Source organism: Phycodurus eques, chromosome 20 (genome assembly GCF_024500275.1).
Source record: "Phycodurus eques isolate BA_2022a chromosome 20, UOR_Pequ_1.1, whole genome shotgun sequence".
Taxonomy (NCBI): domain Eukaryota; kingdom Metazoa; phylum Chordata; class Actinopteri; order Syngnathiformes; family Syngnathidae; genus Phycodurus; species Phycodurus eques.
The window spans coordinates 663336-680757 of record NC_084544.1 but is presented as its reverse complement, the minus strand read 5'-3'; the positions used below and the strand labels follow the sequence as shown (position 1 = coordinate 680757).

General features: G+C 47.2%; 2 protein-coding genes across 4 annotated transcripts; both read right to left on the bottom strand.

The window, feature by feature from the left end:
- Nucleotides 1-644: 644 nt before the first annotated feature.
- Nucleotides 645-7833, bottom strand: LOC133395369 (serine/arginine-rich splicing factor 10-like). 2 transcript variants are annotated; one of them, XM_061664169.1, is made up of 6 exons: nucleotides 7444-7828; nucleotides 4291-4395; nucleotides 3424-3527; nucleotides 2951-3125; nucleotides 2700-2753; nucleotides 645-1257 (listed from the first exon to the last, which is right to left on the bottom strand). In XM_061664169.1, exons 1-6 carry the CDS (start codon nucleotides 7506-7508, stop codon nucleotides 1056-1058), a joined length of 705 nt encoding a protein of 234 aa, XP_061520153.1. In that variant the 5' UTR covers nucleotides 7509-7828; the 3' UTR covers nucleotides 645-1055. The 2 variants fall into 2 exon arrangements, with proteins under 2 accessions (XP_061520153.1, XP_061520154.1); XM_061664170.1 differs by lacking the exon at nucleotides 2700-2753 and having other exon boundaries at nucleotides 7444-7833.
- Nucleotides 7834-8085: 252 nt separating this feature from the next.
- On the bottom strand, nucleotides 8086-16972 carry slc9a1b (solute carrier family 9 member A1b). Of its 2 annotated transcripts, XM_061664469.1 has the most exons (12): nucleotides 16677-16972; nucleotides 14878-15338; nucleotides 13859-14109; nucleotides 12552-12769; nucleotides 11890-12086; nucleotides 11331-11420; nucleotides 10784-10854; nucleotides 10557-10715; nucleotides 9507-9615; nucleotides 9322-9420; nucleotides 8567-8642; nucleotides 8086-8480 (listed from the first exon to the last, which is right to left on the bottom strand). In XM_061664469.1, the coding sequence occupies exons 1-12, from the start codon at nucleotides 16927-16929 to the stop codon at nucleotides 8263-8265; spliced, it is 2202 nt and encodes a 733-aa protein (XP_061520453.1). In that variant the 5' UTR covers nucleotides 16930-16972; the 3' UTR covers nucleotides 8086-8262. The 2 variants fall into 2 exon arrangements, with proteins under 2 accessions (XP_061520453.1, XP_061520454.1); XM_061664470.1 differs by lacking the exon at nucleotides 14878-15338 and having other exon boundaries at nucleotides 10557-10854.
- Between the last annotated feature and the right edge of the window lie 450 nt (nucleotides 16973-17422).

Genomic DNA, 17422 nt, shown 5'->3' with positions numbered 1-17422 from the left:
CTTGAAGCCTTTGTTTACACTGCTAAGCTGCTGCTTGTGAATTAAATTCCCTGCCTCCACAAATCATGTCAAGTTTTTTTTTTTTCCAAAGCAAAAAACAACCAAAACAAACAGCAGCTCGTATCTCGAAAAACTCACAAGTCGAGTCACTCGTATCTCAAGGCACTAGTGTGTTGGGATGCCGCCCAGTGATGCCAGTAGCGCGTTACAGAGTAACATTCAGCTAAGTAATCAGTAAAGTAACTAAGTTACTTTTCCAAGGTAACTGTGGCAACACTGGTCGATCAAATTTTTTCGCGCCCATTTTTGATTGCCTCGTCAAATGCAATTAGGGGAGCACAATTATGCTCGTCACTAAATAATCGACACTTGTTACACTACTACTATATACGCTATTTGGAGTAGTTTAAATGAGTCTAACTTGTCGCTTATTCCTTGACGATTGTGTTCAGCCAGCCAGCTGTTTGGCCAAACTGTAAATTATATCAGGCTCGGCAGACTTAACCGGTAGCATCTTTCGGCTCATCCTGACTGTCGGCTGTGTAAGCAAAATGTCTCCATATCTCACTTGGTGCCTCATTGTTCTGTACCTTAGCTCAATAAAAGTTGTGAACCACTGCTTTAATCAACAAAATGAACAGGAGTTTCTTTTAAGTGACAGTTTATTACTGAAAATAATAGCTTCGTCCTACAGATGACAAAGATAAGAAAAAAGAACACTGACAAATTTCCCGATCCAAAATATTGCTGAAAGGTTAATAGCTCCTGACACATCAAGTCCTATGAAGTGTTTTTAAAACTGTTGACTGAGTAGAGTGGATTTTTAAAATACTGGACGCTCATCCGGCAAAAAAAAAAGAAAAACAAAAAAACCTGAAGCGTAGGAAAGAAACAAGTTTGTTAAAAAAAAAAGAAAAACAAATCCGTAGCCACAAGTTCTTTTCCCCAGACAAAATAAATCAATGAATAAATGACCAACCAGAAAATGTTCTCCTCACACGTCCATGACATTCTAGTCCAAACCAAGCCACAGGTTGGACCCCCTTCCCCTTGCTTTAGCGTCCTCCCGACTTGCGGCCCGTCCAGGAGCGCGATCGCGAGCGAGACCTCGACATCGAACGGGACTGCGAGCGGGACGGGGAGCGTTGCTGCTGTGCGTCTCCCTCGGCGCAGTGAGAGGCGGACGGCGGCTTGGGCGGCGACGCCGATCTGGAGGGAGATCGTCCGCGAGACTCCCTGCGAGGCCTCTGACGGTGTCTGAAACAGAAATACGATCACCTTACTCTTCAATGATTGTTGTGGCAATAGCTTCACGCGAGTGTCCGGGTGAGAGCTATGGTCGACAGCAGGTTTGCGTTGAACTGTTTTCCCGCCGTTTAATAACCATCGAGCAGTCTCCTGATGACAAGCATACAATTGTTACTTGGAAGAAGATTCACAGGAATAACTTTTGGCAATGAGTCACATGCTGATTCATCAAGTCAGAGACAAAAGACTGATCATTAAGCAACCTTATGTTTTTTATTGTTTTTTGAGAACATTTAGAAAAAAAACGTGTTTTCTTACCTGGTTACATTGACACAAACGAAAATCAATCAGAAATTCAAGCACCTTTGACATTTAAAAAAGGACATATCTGGATAGACAATTTTAAAAGGACCTCTCTAATGTTGCGAACAATGCAGCACGGATTCCGTATTTGGGAACTTAAAACTAAAAATAATTTTAGGCTCGGTTTTTGATATTTGATTTTAATTCCCTAATCTTCACCTCCATGGCAACGTGTCGTCAGCAGCGAGGGAGGACGACGGGGAACATCCGCCTCCCTCGCACGGTCCCGTTACCTTCATGGCCCACGGACAATCGGAAACCACAGACTCGCCAACAATATGCAGGGTTGCTACAAAAGATTTCTGCTTTCCTACAAGGCAAAACATTCTCAAGACATAACTTCTTCAAAAGGTGAAACTACGCCTCTATATATTGCGTAAAGTGTTTTAAAATTTTTTGGGGAAAAGCATTTAATTAGACAGTGATTAAGTACTTAGTGGACCTTTTATTCAAATTATTGCCCCAAATCTCCGTAATTGCTGTACAAAAAGACATTTTTTTTGGGTTGTATTGATTGCCTCTAAGATCTTTGAAAAGAGTTTGAATGGATGACGTGACACACATTTGCTTTTCAAGGCTTTTTGTACGGTGGTGCAGTCCTGTGACTTCCGCGGACTCGGCCACGACTGGCTGGCGCAGTGTTCGTATCGTTTTAATCAGTGACACTGTAATAAATTAGCAAAATATTTAAGCCCATTAAATTATCAATTGAACATAATTTGGGGGTTTGGAAACGCAAGCAAGATGTCTCTTTCGTTCCTGAAAAGTTGCCATTTTGGGGGTGGAGGGATTCTGCCTCACAGCGAAAATATATAAAATATGAGTAAATACTGCCATTATATAGTATCGTAACATTCCTTTGCCCACCCTGGCTACAGAGTGAGTTTGGTCTCCGTTTCTGCAACTGACGTCACACCAAGACGTGGCGGCGCACCGATTTTGGCGATGTAAACGGCGAGTTCCGAGGGCAATTTGTTATTTAGCAATTGCTCCACATTGGATTGATGTTTGATATTCAACTTGTTAGTGAAATACGGACCATCGAGACGCTGCAGGTCCTTTAAACAAACAACAGGCAAAGAACGCACCTGTCCTCGTCACGGCCTCGGCTTCCCCCTCGTCCGTGCTGCCGTCCGCGAGATCTGCACAAGCCAAAACGTCAGACGACTCGCATCGTGGAACTGCCACTTTCACCTTTAATCAACTTTCCCCGTTGAAATGACCGGAAATGCCAATAACGTGTAAGGTTTTTTTGACAAGGGTCTTTTTCCCCGTTCTCGATGAAATTATATTTTATTGCCACCTGGTCCTTTGGTGTTGCCGTAAATTACAAACTTACTCTCGGGGGCTCTCCGAGCGCCGGCGCCGGCGGTCGTCCGAGGGGCTGTGCGAGCGGCGGCGGTCGTAGCTGCGGCTGCGCGAGTGTCTGCGCCGTCTGTCGCGGTCGTAGTCGTCGTCGTAGCGGGACGACCGCGACGGAGAGCGCCGCTCCTTCGTTTTCATCTGATTGGGTGCTGAAATGACATCACGCGAGCGACGTTTTACACACGTAGCGAGCTCGAGGAGCACGGGTGTAAACAACAACGTACATTAGGCAACATTCCGATGTACACACAACAGTGTTCACGCCTCGAAAATTTTTTGTATAACCGAGTAATTTTGAAGGGTATTTTTAGGGACGGAAATTTGGCCCCCCCCCCCCCAATGAGAATGGATAAGGAATCGAATTACTAACACAGCCAGAATCACTCAATTCTTATTGCTCCCATCGCCGGTGAGTAGTTGTGAATGTCGAAAGGTCGGTCCACTCACTCTTCCGGTCTCCCTGGGCGAACTGGATCTCGATCTGGCGGCCGCACACCCACTTCCTGTCCAGGCTGTGAAGAGCGTCCTCGGCGTCGCGCACATCCTCAAACATGCTGAGCGGTTAAGGCTTGTTTTTTTGTCGCGTTTTGTTTTTGCAAACTCAGGCGAGGCCACACAAATTCATATTTGTGATATAGAAATATTGATTTGTGTTTCAGCACATGAGGTTGAATTTTTGTGGCCTGGTACATGAAGCACATATTACACACAGCAGGTGACTTTCAAACGGTATCTCAGGGGTCAGGACGAAGAACACAAATCAAAAGACATGAACAGCTGATTCAGTGAGTGGAAATGAATTTGCTGCCAAAGCTGATTTTTGGAAAATGTGTCTTGAGAGGATACAAAATTATTCTGACTTGTTACCTTTGCTTGACTTCATCTTGAGCTTTACACTCTTTAATCGATTCCCACATACAGCGAGCGACTTGGGTCGGGTCTCCTGCTTGACTCTTTAAAACGTTTTCTTTCGTTCTTTTCTTTAGGCCGCTCGCTCTGTGCCACGGCCGAGCTTTGCCTCCGACACCATTTTCCTCTTCGTGCTTTACTTCCTCCCAACCTTTTCCCTCCCTCTGGTCTGTGCCTCGTCTTTACGGCTACGCTACACGGGTCTTTGTTACTCTTTGTGTGGCCGCTTCCACATGGGGATGCTTTTACATTTTCTGAAGCGATAACAGAGAAATAATCAACGTTAGATAGGTCAATGGGTGCAAAGAAAAAAAAACATCACAAACCACAAATGTGCTCTGCTGCTGAGGGGGAAACAATGTTATTTGTTAGGCATGAGCACAGCAACATTTTGGGAAAGGATATTGAATGTATGCAAATCCTCTTGGTTGACGTGTATAGAAGTCAAGTGGGATGTAGACATCTACTACTGGCCCATAGCGGCCAAACTCACGCCGCAAATCCTCAGGCCTGAACACCGTAAATATACAAGTGTAACTCAACTGGGCAGCATGTGCGGTGAGTGAGTGAGCTTGAAAAGGGCCAGTTCACCACAAACAATTGGGACAGAAAATAACCTGTAGGACTGGGCGAATATTTCGAGAATCGCGGATTCTACAGATTATCCATCCCATTGATAAATTGAGCACTCAGGAAAAAACAAACAAACAACCGAATCATTAAAATGCATGTCAGGCGCCAGTATAACATTATTAAATGTGACTTTGAGCGTGTATGGCTTTAAAAGGCAGGGCCTTGCTTGGTGAGTGACGTGGGGGTCAGCGAATGAGAGTGTACAGTCGTGAGCCCAAATTAGCAGGTAGCTGTTAATTGGCTAAATGTTAGCCATCACATTGCGCTGCATATTTTGCTTGGACCTTTCTTGTAATCAAATTATTCGATTAATCGTGTCAGCCATATACCCATATGTTAGAAACCTTTGACCAAAGGTATGTGCCTCCATTTTACCACGGTCACCTTGACTTACCTGTACAACACTACAAGAGAAAAGACCACGAGCGAAATGGCTGCAGCCATGCCGTTGGACGGCCGCTTTCTATGATGTTAATTTTGAACATTTCAAATGTTAATTTACGAAGGATTGTATTTACATACGTGTTGACAAAATGGTTTTTATTCCAAGAGGCAGCATGTTTTATTATCATCTTTAAACAAACCTTTTTCCCCCTGTAGAGGTTGAAGCAAGTTAATGTTGGGGGAAAAAAACTTTCTGAGCTCGTTTGGTTTCAGGTGGAATAGGGAAAATCTCAGATGGTAAAACTGAAGCAAAAGTCTTTTTGAAATAGATCACCGTTGTTTGCCATTTCTAGAATTGAATGGTGTAAAATATATACTTCATCGCCCAGCCCTACTTACCCGAATCCATTTTTAATGCACAATTTCCTTAACTTCGGGTGAACTGTCTCTTTTTTGTTCAGTGTAAAACAACAGCTGCACATCAATTTTCAAGGTGCCCATAAAGTCTGTTTACAATTGAACACATTTACAACATAATCAAGTGAAGAGACGAATCTGAAGACATTATTACGAGTAGATAATCACTCCCTTCCCGGAAGCCGTCACCTTATCGTGGTGGAGGTGTATGTGTGTCCCAATGATCCTAGGAGCCAAGGTGTCTGGGGCTTTATGCCCCTGGCAGGGTCACCCGTGACAAACAGGTCAGAGGTGAGGGACCAGAGAAAGCACGGCTCAAAGACCCCTTATGATGACGACAAATTATGGACTCAGTTTTCCCTTGCCCGGACATGGGTCACCCCCTCTGGAGCCAGGCCTGGAGGTGGGGCTTGAAGGAGAGTGCCTGGTGGCGCCGGGTGCAGAAAGGGTAACGTGGGTCCCCCTTCCCGTGGGCTCACCACCTGTGGGAGGGGCCATACGGGTCGGGTGCAGTGCGAGCTGGGCGGGGACCTTGGCGATCCGCTCCCTGGCTACAGAAGCTGGCTCTAGGTACGTGGAATGTCACCTCTCTGGCAGGGAAGGAGCCCGAGCTGGTGTGTGAGGTCGAGAGGTTCCGACTAGATATAGTCGGGCTCGCCTCCGCACACAGCTTGGGCTTTGGTACCAGTCCTCGCGAGAGAGGTTGGACTCTCTCGGAGGTTGGAATCCTGTGGGGGGTGCTTCAGGAGTATGGGGTACCAAACCCCGATACGGGCTGCTCGGTCCTTGTACGACCGGAGTCAGAGTTTGGTCCGCATATCCGACAGTAAGTCGGATTCGTTCCAGGTGAGCGTTGGACTGCGCCAAGGTTTTGGTGGCCTCAATATTGCAGCTCTGCTTCTGCTGGCTTCATCAAGCCGTGATCTCTAAATCTCACTGGAGCGGTTCGCAGCCGAGTGTGAAGCGGCTGAGACAAGAATCAGCACCTCCAAATCTGAGACCGTGGTCCTCAGTCGGAAAAGGGTGGCGTGCCATCTCCGGGTCGGGGATGAGATCCTGCCCCAAATGGAGGAGTTCAAGTATCTTGGGGTCTTGTCCACGAGTGAGGGAAGAATGGAACTAGAGATTGACAGGCGGATCGGTGTAGCGTCTGCAGTGAAGCGGATTTTGTATCGGTCCGTTGTGGTAAAGAAGGAGCTAAGCCGAAGCTCTCAATTTACCAATTGATCTACGTTCCTCCCCTCACGACCCGCAGCTCGAAAGAACGAGATCCCGGATACAAGCGGCCGAAATGAGTTTCCTACGAAGGGAGTCCGGGCTCTCCCTTAGAGATAGGGTGAGAAGCTCGGTCATCCGGGAGGATCTCAGAGTAGAGCCGCTGCTCCTTCACATAGATGGGAGCCAGATGAGGTGGCTGGGACATCTGATTCGGGTACCTACCGGTCGCCTCCCCGGGGACGACCCAGGACTGGCCGGAGAGACTACGTCTCTCGGTTGGCCTCCGAATGCCTCGGGATCCCCCCGGAAGAGCTGGATGAAGTGGCTGGGGAGAGGGAAGCGGGCGTCCCTGCTAAAGCTACTGCCCCCGCGACCCAACCTCGGATAAGCTTTTTTTTTTTTTTTTTTTTTTTGCCTCTGGAGATGGCACCAGCAGTTCTCAAGAGTGGGAGGATTAAATTGTAAAATAATAATAATAATAATAATAAAGAAAGACCGTGTGGGCACACTGTATATTTTCCAAGTGAATGACATGGTATTTTATACAACACAATCTTTGTAATAATTCTGAATATTTAAACAGGCGGCATAACTTTTGCAAATGAGATTGTGACGAATCTGCGAAACCACAACACACCTTGGGAAATTTCCACGTTTGCAAACGTAAGATGGACGCTATTCAAATTTCGCTACATGACCCATTTAAAACAATTAAAACACAACTAATAAACTAAAATGGTTACCGTAATGTTAAGAATTCAGTCAAAGACTGTTTCTTGGCACGGCAAAGGCCCGTTGATGAGCGCAGGCCTCTATTAGCTTGCTGCTAGGCTACTTCAGCTACCAACCGCAAACGTTGCTCGTGTATCACCGATCTACGATTAAGATGCCGGCATTTGAACTCACCTGGACTCGTCGGAGATGTTTCTGACGAACAAGGACGAGTTCGGCGGGCGCATGTACCGAGCCATGGCTTTTGGTTTCGAGTGTAAGCTTAGCGTGGTGGAAAGAAGAAAACGCGCTCCTTTTCGGTCAATGAGGAGCCCAAACAGTCCTGCTCTTCTTCGCCGCTGGTAGCTGCTGCTTTAATCAGTTGAGCTCCATCACAGCGCCCCTTTAGGTGTTAACTAGCATTACATCAACAAGCTAACAAACCAGATATTTTATATGATCTATCTATCTATCTATCTATCTATCTATCTATCTATCTATCTATCTATCTATCTATCTATCTATCTATCTATCTATCTATACAGTATATATAATCTTTATAACATATCTCTATGTAACAAACTGGAGGAAATGCAAACTGCACTGGTTGGCAAATAACGTTTAGGTGCATTATCGCCGACTAGTGTTGTATAAAAAAAAAAGCCCTCCTATTCTACTAACCAAACCAGTTGCCTTTTAAAACAGATATTAAATTTGACATTTTCTATGATGCAGTATTTCTTTAACATCATATCTGTATGTGCATCCATCCATCCACCCATCCATCCATCCATCCATCCATCCATCCACCCAACCCCACCCACCATCCACCCACATGTATGTTTTTGCTGATCTTGTAAGATGATATCCAAGTGTTTCGGGACGATAGTTTGTGCTCAGTCTATGTTTTGAAGTGTGAAATGAAGCAATTGAAACATTTTGAAGGAGGTGCATCATTTAGGGCTCGGTCCCGATCCCAGAGAACAGTCGGGGATTACTGTCAATAAAAACTTGCTACACACGCGTTTGTGAATCTTCGGCTGCTACTTGGGACCGGCCGGGGTCACTGAGACGGCGCGACGCTACGAGCCGCCGCTCCTCGTCCTCCTCGTCGCGGAAGCCGCGGCCGGATTCGTTCGGCGGGTCGACGGCGTCGGAGGAGCTCGGGTCAGGGCGGGCCTCCGCCGGGTCTCGGGCGCTCCGGCTGTCGTCGTACGTGTAAACTCGGTGTTCTGGGAGAGCGTGCGGTTTGCGTGTTAGCGGCCTGTTCCACGCGCGCACGTGACGGGCTGACAAATGGGAAAGCGGCGCAACTGACCTGGTCGGAAGGCGACCCGTCTCACAGATGCCGGCGCTGGCGGGCTTTTTGCGGGCACTGTCAGGTAGTGGCTCATCTGTACGACGCAAAGCATTCAGTCCAATCGCGCATTTTCACGGAAGGCAAAAGGAACTATTTGAATGACTTACTCAATGTCAGAGAAGTCCTTACATTTGATTTACCTTTGGATGACTTTTCTTTCTTTTGAAAAAAGTCCATTTAAAGCACAGATCATTATTTTGGCACTAACCATATATTTGTTCTTTACACTCATGGCAAACTAGGAACAAAACATGATCAAGCGTAAATGATAAAAATGTTTTTGTTGCATTTTACGTGCACAGCCTAATGACAAATGTTCCCAATTTTGATAGGTGAACGTTCCATGAAAAACTGCTCAAAGCTCCATCTTCTTTTAGGTGTTCAAAAGTGTCACGCTTCGAGGTCATATTTGGAAAAATATGTCACGTTTGAGACGACGTGGTCAGAATGGCACCTGACCAGAGTGAGCCAATCGCAAGCGTCGCTTTTAGGGGGAGGAAGTGACCCTATTTTTCAAAAGTAGCTCAAATTGTAACGATGGAAATTTCCAAACGCAGCTGTAAACGAATGACACATTTGTAATGGATGACAATGACATACACTTGGTCATGACATGCCATGATGTAGTTACCGCCAACATTGGGTGGCCTCTTTTTTCACTTACGAGCTCCATCTCGTCGAAGCTTTTTTTCAGGGCGTTGGTGCGCACTCACCCTCCTCTCCATCGACACTTGTTGCTTCCTGAAGCGAACCTCGCTCACGTCGTCTTCGAACGGATCGAGCATCAGGTCGTGTCGGCTGTAGGAACGAAGCTGACCACGCACGCGCACAAACACGGCCGCGTGTCAAACGTTGCGCCCGCTACGCCGGGAAACGCGCCCGCTCGCCCTCCGCCTACCCGCTGTCTGTTCTTCTGCATGTTGGCCTGCAGCATCTTTCGGATTTCCTTCTGGCGACTATTGGAGACGCGGGTCCCGCGTCGGGGCGGGGCTCCGGCTTCGATATTCCTGAGGTGCGCAAACACACAAGGACGAGGGAACTAAATGTAGACCAGACAAAAACAGAAAGTAGACATATATAGATCTATATATATATTTTTTTTTAATCCCCACTACCCACATATTTTTGCGATATATTTATTTGCATTGGATTGCATTTTTCTCATTTTATTTTTTTATTTTTACATCATCCAGATATTTCCAAAAATATATATATTTGTATTGAAATGTAGGTATTTATTTGCCATATTTTATTTTTACTTTCATATTTGTAATGAATTATATTTAGCATTTGTACTTTTGCTATCACCCAGATATACAAAAATATTCTATTCATTTGTATTTAAATATATTGATTTATTCAGATTTGAGATTACGCCCTATTTTTATTCCATTGACTCAAACTTTGGAACGTTCTTCTTTTTCGTCCCAACACTATTTGTTCCATGTTTTTTATTACGCCGTGCAAATATGTATATTACTTGAACTGTAATTACTGTAATCTCCGCTAATTTTGGTTGTTCACCGCGAATGAGAATTGTTGTATGTTCTGTTTGTCCGCGTTCAAGTAGCGCGGTTTATAATGGACGCTAATTTCCCTTAGCCTGTCTATGCTGTTTCACGTTAGATGTTAGCATTAAGCTAGTGGACTTTGTACGGTTCGGTTGAACATTTAGGTTTTACAGGACACTTCAAGCGGGAGTGCCAAATAAATAGAAATGTGCGAGCGAGAGTCTTCTTTTCACTTCTGCAAAGCGATGTTATACGACAGCCGCCCGTTTGTCGACAGCAAAAGAGTGAGATCAGTAGTCACTAAGGAGTATTGTAATATGTGTGTTTTCATCCATTCAAATGTATTCAAAGAAAGCCGATATCGCTCTACATCGCCGCTTTTTTCCTATCGCAGTTGAGTCCGGAACTTATCTACTGTCGGGCGGGCGAAGACTTACGGCTCCACGGAAGGCGGCTCGAAGCCGCCGCCGCCCTCGACCATCATCATGGCCTGCTTCATCTCCATCTTGTTGTAGAAGGACAGCAGCTGCGGCTCGCTGGAGCGATCGCCCGCAATCAGCCACTTCTTCACGTAGGCCTCGTTGAAGCGGCTCAGCCTGAACACGTCGGTCAATACGGGAAAAACTGCATTGGTTCGGCTTGTCACGCCGTGAAAAGGTCTCACTTGTCTTTCCAGTGATGGTGTCCGTAATGACCGCAGATGTCCTCGATTCCCACAAGGAGATGATCCAGGAACTAAATGACAGAATTGAATGTTACTTCCACACCGGAGGAGGTTCTCAAACCTTTTGGGTGTACTCCTGAATGCCACAGGAATCAAAACGTTGAACAGTTTTCAGAGGGGAAAAAAGGAAGAAAAAATGGCACAATGTTACAAAAGCAATTGGATGTTGTCATGTTATATGAATAAAGTCCGATTTTTTTCAAGATAAAAAAAGTTCTATTCTGAAGAACAGAATAGAACTATTCTGTTGCAATAAAAAGTTGAAATTGAGAATAAAATCCTATTTTTCCAAGATAAAGCAGTAATTAGGATATTAAAGTCAGAGTTTAACAAGAGAAGTCCATGTGCGTGAATTTCCAAATTCTTGTAATATTACATCTTTGTTCTCTCAACCGTAAGACGAAAAATGTGAACAAAATCGAGAGACTTTATTGGTGAGGGGATGTGACGATCGCAGACGCCCGCTAGGTGGTGCTCTTTCTCGGACCTGCGTGTGAATCTCCTCGTTGATGGAGCCGTCGCACTCTCTCTTCTTCTTCACTTCCAGAAGCTCCACCAGAGGCCTGATGGTCATCCCCTGAAACGGAAGCCGGCCAAACGGCGCACTGGTAAGCAGGACGCTCGTTTCGCCGCCCGCGCCGGGCGACAACGACAACGACAACAACAACAACCACGGCGGCCTATGGTTGACCACGCCCACCCGCACATAAATGGAGACACATCCAAACTTTGGAGGCGAAGAAGCCTTTTGGATGAAAGTGCCTTGCTGATGTCTGCGGAGATTGTCAGCCATGCGGCTCCTGGCAATGCGCTCAGGTTGAATCCACGTTCGAATGGCTTTTTATTCAATTATGCTATTAGTCTAGTTTGATTAAGGATGCTGTTTACATACAATACTGCTCAAAGGTTTGGGGTCCCTCCCAAATGTCCTAGTTTTTGAAAGAAAACACAGCCCCCCCCCCGCCCCCCCAACACAAGAAGACCAAACTGTTTTGGAATGAGGTCATTTTCATGAGATTTTTTGGGGAATATTCCTTAATTCTGACCTGGACGAAGACGGTGAAGAAGATGACGGTGATGATGGCGGTGAGGAACAAGTGCTTGATCTTGCTGTCGGTCAGCAGGAAGCCCAGCGAGAAGGCGACGGCGCCTCGCAGGCCGCCGTAGGCCACGATGAACTGCTCCTTTTTGCTCAGCTTGACCATGCGGAACTTGTTGATGACCAACGTCAGGCCCACCACGCCTGCAACAAAACACCGAGACCGCGTCAACCAAACCCCTTGAAGAAAACCTCATTTGGATTGTTGCTTGCAAAAGAATCGCGCCCAAGTACAGTTCAGTAGTATTGAACTTTTTCATGATTGAACGCAATGATCAAAGTGTGCATAATATTCCAGTGACTTCGAGTTTGTTTTGAAATGCAGTGCAGTATTTTTTGAAGACCAGTTCATTTTGTATTTAATTTTCAAAGTAAGTAAGTTCAGAACTGTTTTATTAGGTACAATCTTTATTTAACTTTCATGTGAAAAACATTGTAATTTTGACTGTTTTTTTGGTTCTTTTTTATGTTCCTCTCTTAAAATTCAGTGTTAATGTTCAAGTTGTGTACAGTGTTACAGTGCACTTTTTAGGAATAAAAGCTGTCTTGTTTTGGATGAGTATTTTCTTCGGCGCCTACGAGCGGCGCGAAGGTGGCAGTTTTCCTGACCGAGCGCTCGGGAGACGAGGCAGAGGAGCACGGTGGCCGCCACGAAGGTCCAGTTCCAAGCGTGCGGCCCCGCCACGGTGGACACGCCGAGGAAGATGAAGATGAGCGTCTCGCTCACGCTGCTCCACATCTTCAGGAAGTACTTGACGGTGGTGTAGGACTTGTGCGAGATGTTGGCCTCCACGTACGGACGCATCACCACGCCGCACGCGATCAACCTGCAGACAAACCCCAAAGGGCAGAGGAGAACAAAACCACTTTACTCATAATTGATGTCAAATTGGTTATTTAAATCATCAAATAATTCAACCTAATTATTTTTTGTAGAATCAATTTATAAGGGTTAATGGAATTCAAAAATGACAGTCATTCATGCTCATGATTATTGTTCAAATGAAATTACAATTCATTAACCAAGGTTGATAAAAATTGATGTAAAGTTGTTTATTTGATTAACAAAATCATTCATTCTTATTATTAAGGGAATTAGTATAATTCATGTACGACAACTAAGCCTTAAAAATGTTACATTGTTTATTTGAATATTTTTGCATTTCATCTTCACTTGCGTACTTACATAATATGTATTCATTAGTTAAATTCAAATGTAATTTAAAACGTACCTAAAATAAGAATTCATGCTCATCATTGAATGTATTTTTTTTGTATTTCATGTAACTTTGTTGACTTAAATAATATGCACAAATTTGAAATGATATTTTAAATGCACTTCAATAATAGAATAATACTGCATACTCATGATTAATGTATTATGATACAAATATAACTATAATTAATGACAGAATGATTGCATAAAAGAAAAAGAAAAAAATGTCAATGATGAAAGGAGTCATGCTAATTTTGAAAACATTATGCGTAATTGTGCGCTGTATGTCAAGTACTAATACAATAAAAAAAAAAAGCACAATTTATTCAACGTATTATATTTGTTTGTAATTTTAGCAATCGATTCACGCTCTTTTTTTCAATTTTGAATGATAACTCATTATCCAATAATACAAAAACAATCAATCTGTTTCAGTTACAATAATATTCAATATTCATTGTTTTTTTCTGTTTTTTTTAAACATGAGCCTTGAGCAGATAGAACAGGTAACTTTTCCTTTTTTTTTCCCACCGCGATCTCATTTGGTGCGACAGCACTCACACACTCGATTTGAGTTCTACCATCGCCAAACGTCCAGCAAACTGTTGAGCTGGCATCTAGGGTCCTTAAAAGGGGTTATTTGCTTGGCGGATGGGTCGGTCGAGCGAGCGGTTAAAGGTCACGACCCCGCGCCACTCACGACATGATGCCCGACAGGCGGAAGACCTCGGCCGACAGGTACGCCATGTAGCTGTACAGGAAGACGAAGAGCGGCTCGATGACCCGCGTGCGCGACGTGAAGCGGGACGTGAAGGCGCCCAGCAGCCCGTAGACCGCGCCCACCAGGACGCCGCCGCACGACACCGCCAAGAAGCACAGCGCCCCCAGCAGGGCGTCGGCCGCCGTCACCGCGCCGGCGTGTGAGAACTCCTCCAACAGGTGGTACAGCACCTGCACACAATATTCCTTTTGAAATGACCACATTGAGCCCAGTGGCAACAAGCATTGCAAAACGCCACAGGCGGGCTAACGACTCTCATCGGTGCGGCGGATATTTGAACACAAACGGCGGAGCGACGCACGGACACAGACAATATGCCAATCGGCAGCGATGTAACTTCTACCTCGTTAGCGGCCGGACTGTTTCCTGAACCGATCGCGTTTCAAATAGAGCCTCGCGGGGGCCAGAGCGATGACGTCGGCGGTTTTATGTCCCCTGACCGTTTGGTCACAGGAAAACTTGGACGAGCAAAACACGTCTGTCGGGACCAAAACACGTCCGTAGGTCATTTTCCTATCATTTGATCGATAACGGCAAAGGCGATTTGAAATAGATCAGGCGCTCTCTCCGGTGGCGTTCGCGAGTGACGCTTGTAAAAGAAGCAAATACGGAAGGAAGTCTTTGGACACGAAGACGAAGACCTTTGCGTTGGTTTCCGTGGAAAAAGAGGGAAATCCGATATATCCGAAAAATCTCATGTTGCAAATCAACAAACTTCCTTTGGGACATTTTGGCAAAAATACGACTTGAGAATTGTTGTTTTTCTGATAGAAACAATGAGAACAACTGGCACACACTTCAAAATCCCTTTTGAAAATCAATTTGTAGCCGTCAAAAGCAAATGGAGTGGGCCAAAACGATCCCTTGAAGTCGTCAAGTCCCACGCGAACGCTCGGCCCGCCGCCGGTGAAGAGAAAACGCCGGCCCCGGGCCCTCACCACGGTGACGGCGTCGTTGAGCAGCGACTCGCCGAAGACGAGGACGTGCAGCAGCTCGTCGATGCGGATCTCCTCGAAGACGGCCAGCACGGCCACGGGGTCCACGGCCGACACGATGGAGCCGAAGAGCAGGCAGGACAGCGGGTCCACGTCGGCCAGCCGCTCGCCCTCCAGCCGGCACGCGGCGTACACGCCGCCGCCCACGAAGAAGGCGTTCCACAAGGTGCCCGCCACGGCGAAGGCCAGGATGGCGCCCAGGTTCTCGGCGAAGGGCCGGACGGGCAGGAAGTAGCCGGCGTCCAGGATGATGGGCGGCAGCAGGTAGAGGAAGAAGAGCTCGGCGTCCAACACGGGCGCCGTCCGCCGGACGGCCTTGATGACTCCGCCCACCAGCAGCCCCACGAAGATCAGCAGGCAGCTCTCGGGCACCACGCGGGACACTCGCGGGATGACGTGGAAGCCTGCCCGCAAGCAAAGGTGCCGCGTCAGCGAAGGACGGGTTCGCGGCCCCGGGCCAGACGCTGAACCCGCGTGAACCCGCGAGCGAATGCGGTCGGAGGTTCGGTGGGGACGGGGGGGGGGGGACGGGGGGGGGACGGGAGGGGCCGTAGGCGCGGAACGGCAGCCGCGCTTCCGTCAGGATACCCCCTGCGGGGCAGCGGTGGCGACACGCGTCGCTGACCGCCATCGGGTGTGAAGGGGTAACGCACGAAATTCCATTATTATTATCGTTATTATTACAGTCGACCCACAAACTCGATGGCTTTGGTCGAAAGAAACAACTTGCAAAAGTGGGCACACCCTCTTCAAAATGGGGATGGCACACCTGACATCTGATTAACCCCAAAATAAGGTTCAGCTGCTTTTTCTGACATTACTTTGCATTTTTATTACAGTTGATTCGTTACAGTGACTTAGTCACCGACCGTGGATGCGGCTGTGTTCGGAATCAACTACAGATCAGCCGATATTTTTGCCGATGCCGATTATTAGCAGTCAATTAGGCTGCTCGCCGATATTCATTTGTTCCAAAAAGGAAAATATGGGTGTCACAATTTGGAATAATACAAACTCCGACACCTCATTTTTAATGAGCTCTCTCTTAGACAAAAGACATCGTTGTTTTAAAATTCGCACAAAAAGTGCAGCGAGTTCCCAGCATGTCTTAGAAGGTTCTGTGAACATTTTAACAAATCCATCAATAGTTCCCACAAGTTGACTCAATTTTAAATTGATCTCATATTGGCTGTCGGATTACAAAAAAGAAAATACAAATATCCGATACGCGTGGAATGCGATTGTGATGATCTTGAACGTAATTGGTTGATTCTGCACGCACGAGGGGGGGCCTCCGGCACGGCCGACCGGCACGTGCCGCGCCCTCGTTATCGAGCGGCGCACCCGAGCAGGAAGCGGGACCGGCCCCGCGAGACCACAGCCGGACGCGCAGATAAGACCGCGGAGCACAGCAGTGGCTATAAAAAGTCTACACACCCCTGGTCAAATGCATTCGATAGACTTTTGAAATAGGACGAAGGCAGACGGAGAATGACTCCCAAACAGCCGCTGGGCGCCTTTAAGCTCGATTTTGACGTGCTGAATCCAAATCTCACATTGTTCTTGCTCAATCAGCTCAACGTTTTGAGTTATGGCCACGTTTTGGTTTGCTTTACAGGTTCGAAAAGCCCCCGGAGATTCATGTTGCGAATTCTGAACGATGACGTAACGTTCCGTTTTCAGCAACATTCCTCAATTTGATCAATGACTCATGGCCCGCCGTGATTTAAAGGGCCACTCACCGAGTTTCATGAGCAGAGCGAGTAGGATCCACAGCGAGATCTCGAAGGGCTTCCGGACGTGCTCGTAGTTGAAGGACAGCACCGGGAACGCCTTCCGGTGCGTCGTGGCGTTGCCCCGGCGGGCGTCCTCGTCGCCACGTCCCCGCGTGTCGTTGTCAAGCTCGGCGCGGACGAGAAGCACCAGGAGGAGCGGGAGCAGGAGGCGCGTCACGCCGGGGGGGCGCGCGCTGATGTCGGCGTGCTGCTGGGCCATCTTGCGCTGCCGCGGCCGCTCTGCCTCACCCGAGGAGGAGGAAGATGGGCGAGAGGAGGAGGAGGAGGGGGAGGAGGAGGAGGAAGACGCGGACGCAGACGCACACGCAGACGCAGAGGAGGAGGAGGAGGAGGAGGAGGCCGCGTGGGGCCCTCCGAGCCCCACGCGGCCTCCTCTCGGGTCTCAACATGGCGCCCGAGCGGGAGGAGATGGATGACGGTTCAAAATTCTAAAGGAGCCGAAATGTCGGGCGCGTGTCACTCGACAACTGCGACGTCGAGTGACACGCACGCACGCTTGTGTGTTTTCCATCTGACGCTTGTTGTTGTTCTTGTGCGGATGGCGAGGAAAGCGCGAGCTCAATCGTCCTCATCGTCATTCGCTCTTCGCGTCGCCGCGATGTCGCTTCAGAACAACCTTCGCTCGCCTCACTCGGTGGGCAAAAAGTGACCCCCGATGACGTCGGCGGCTCGAAAATCTCATTTGAAACCCA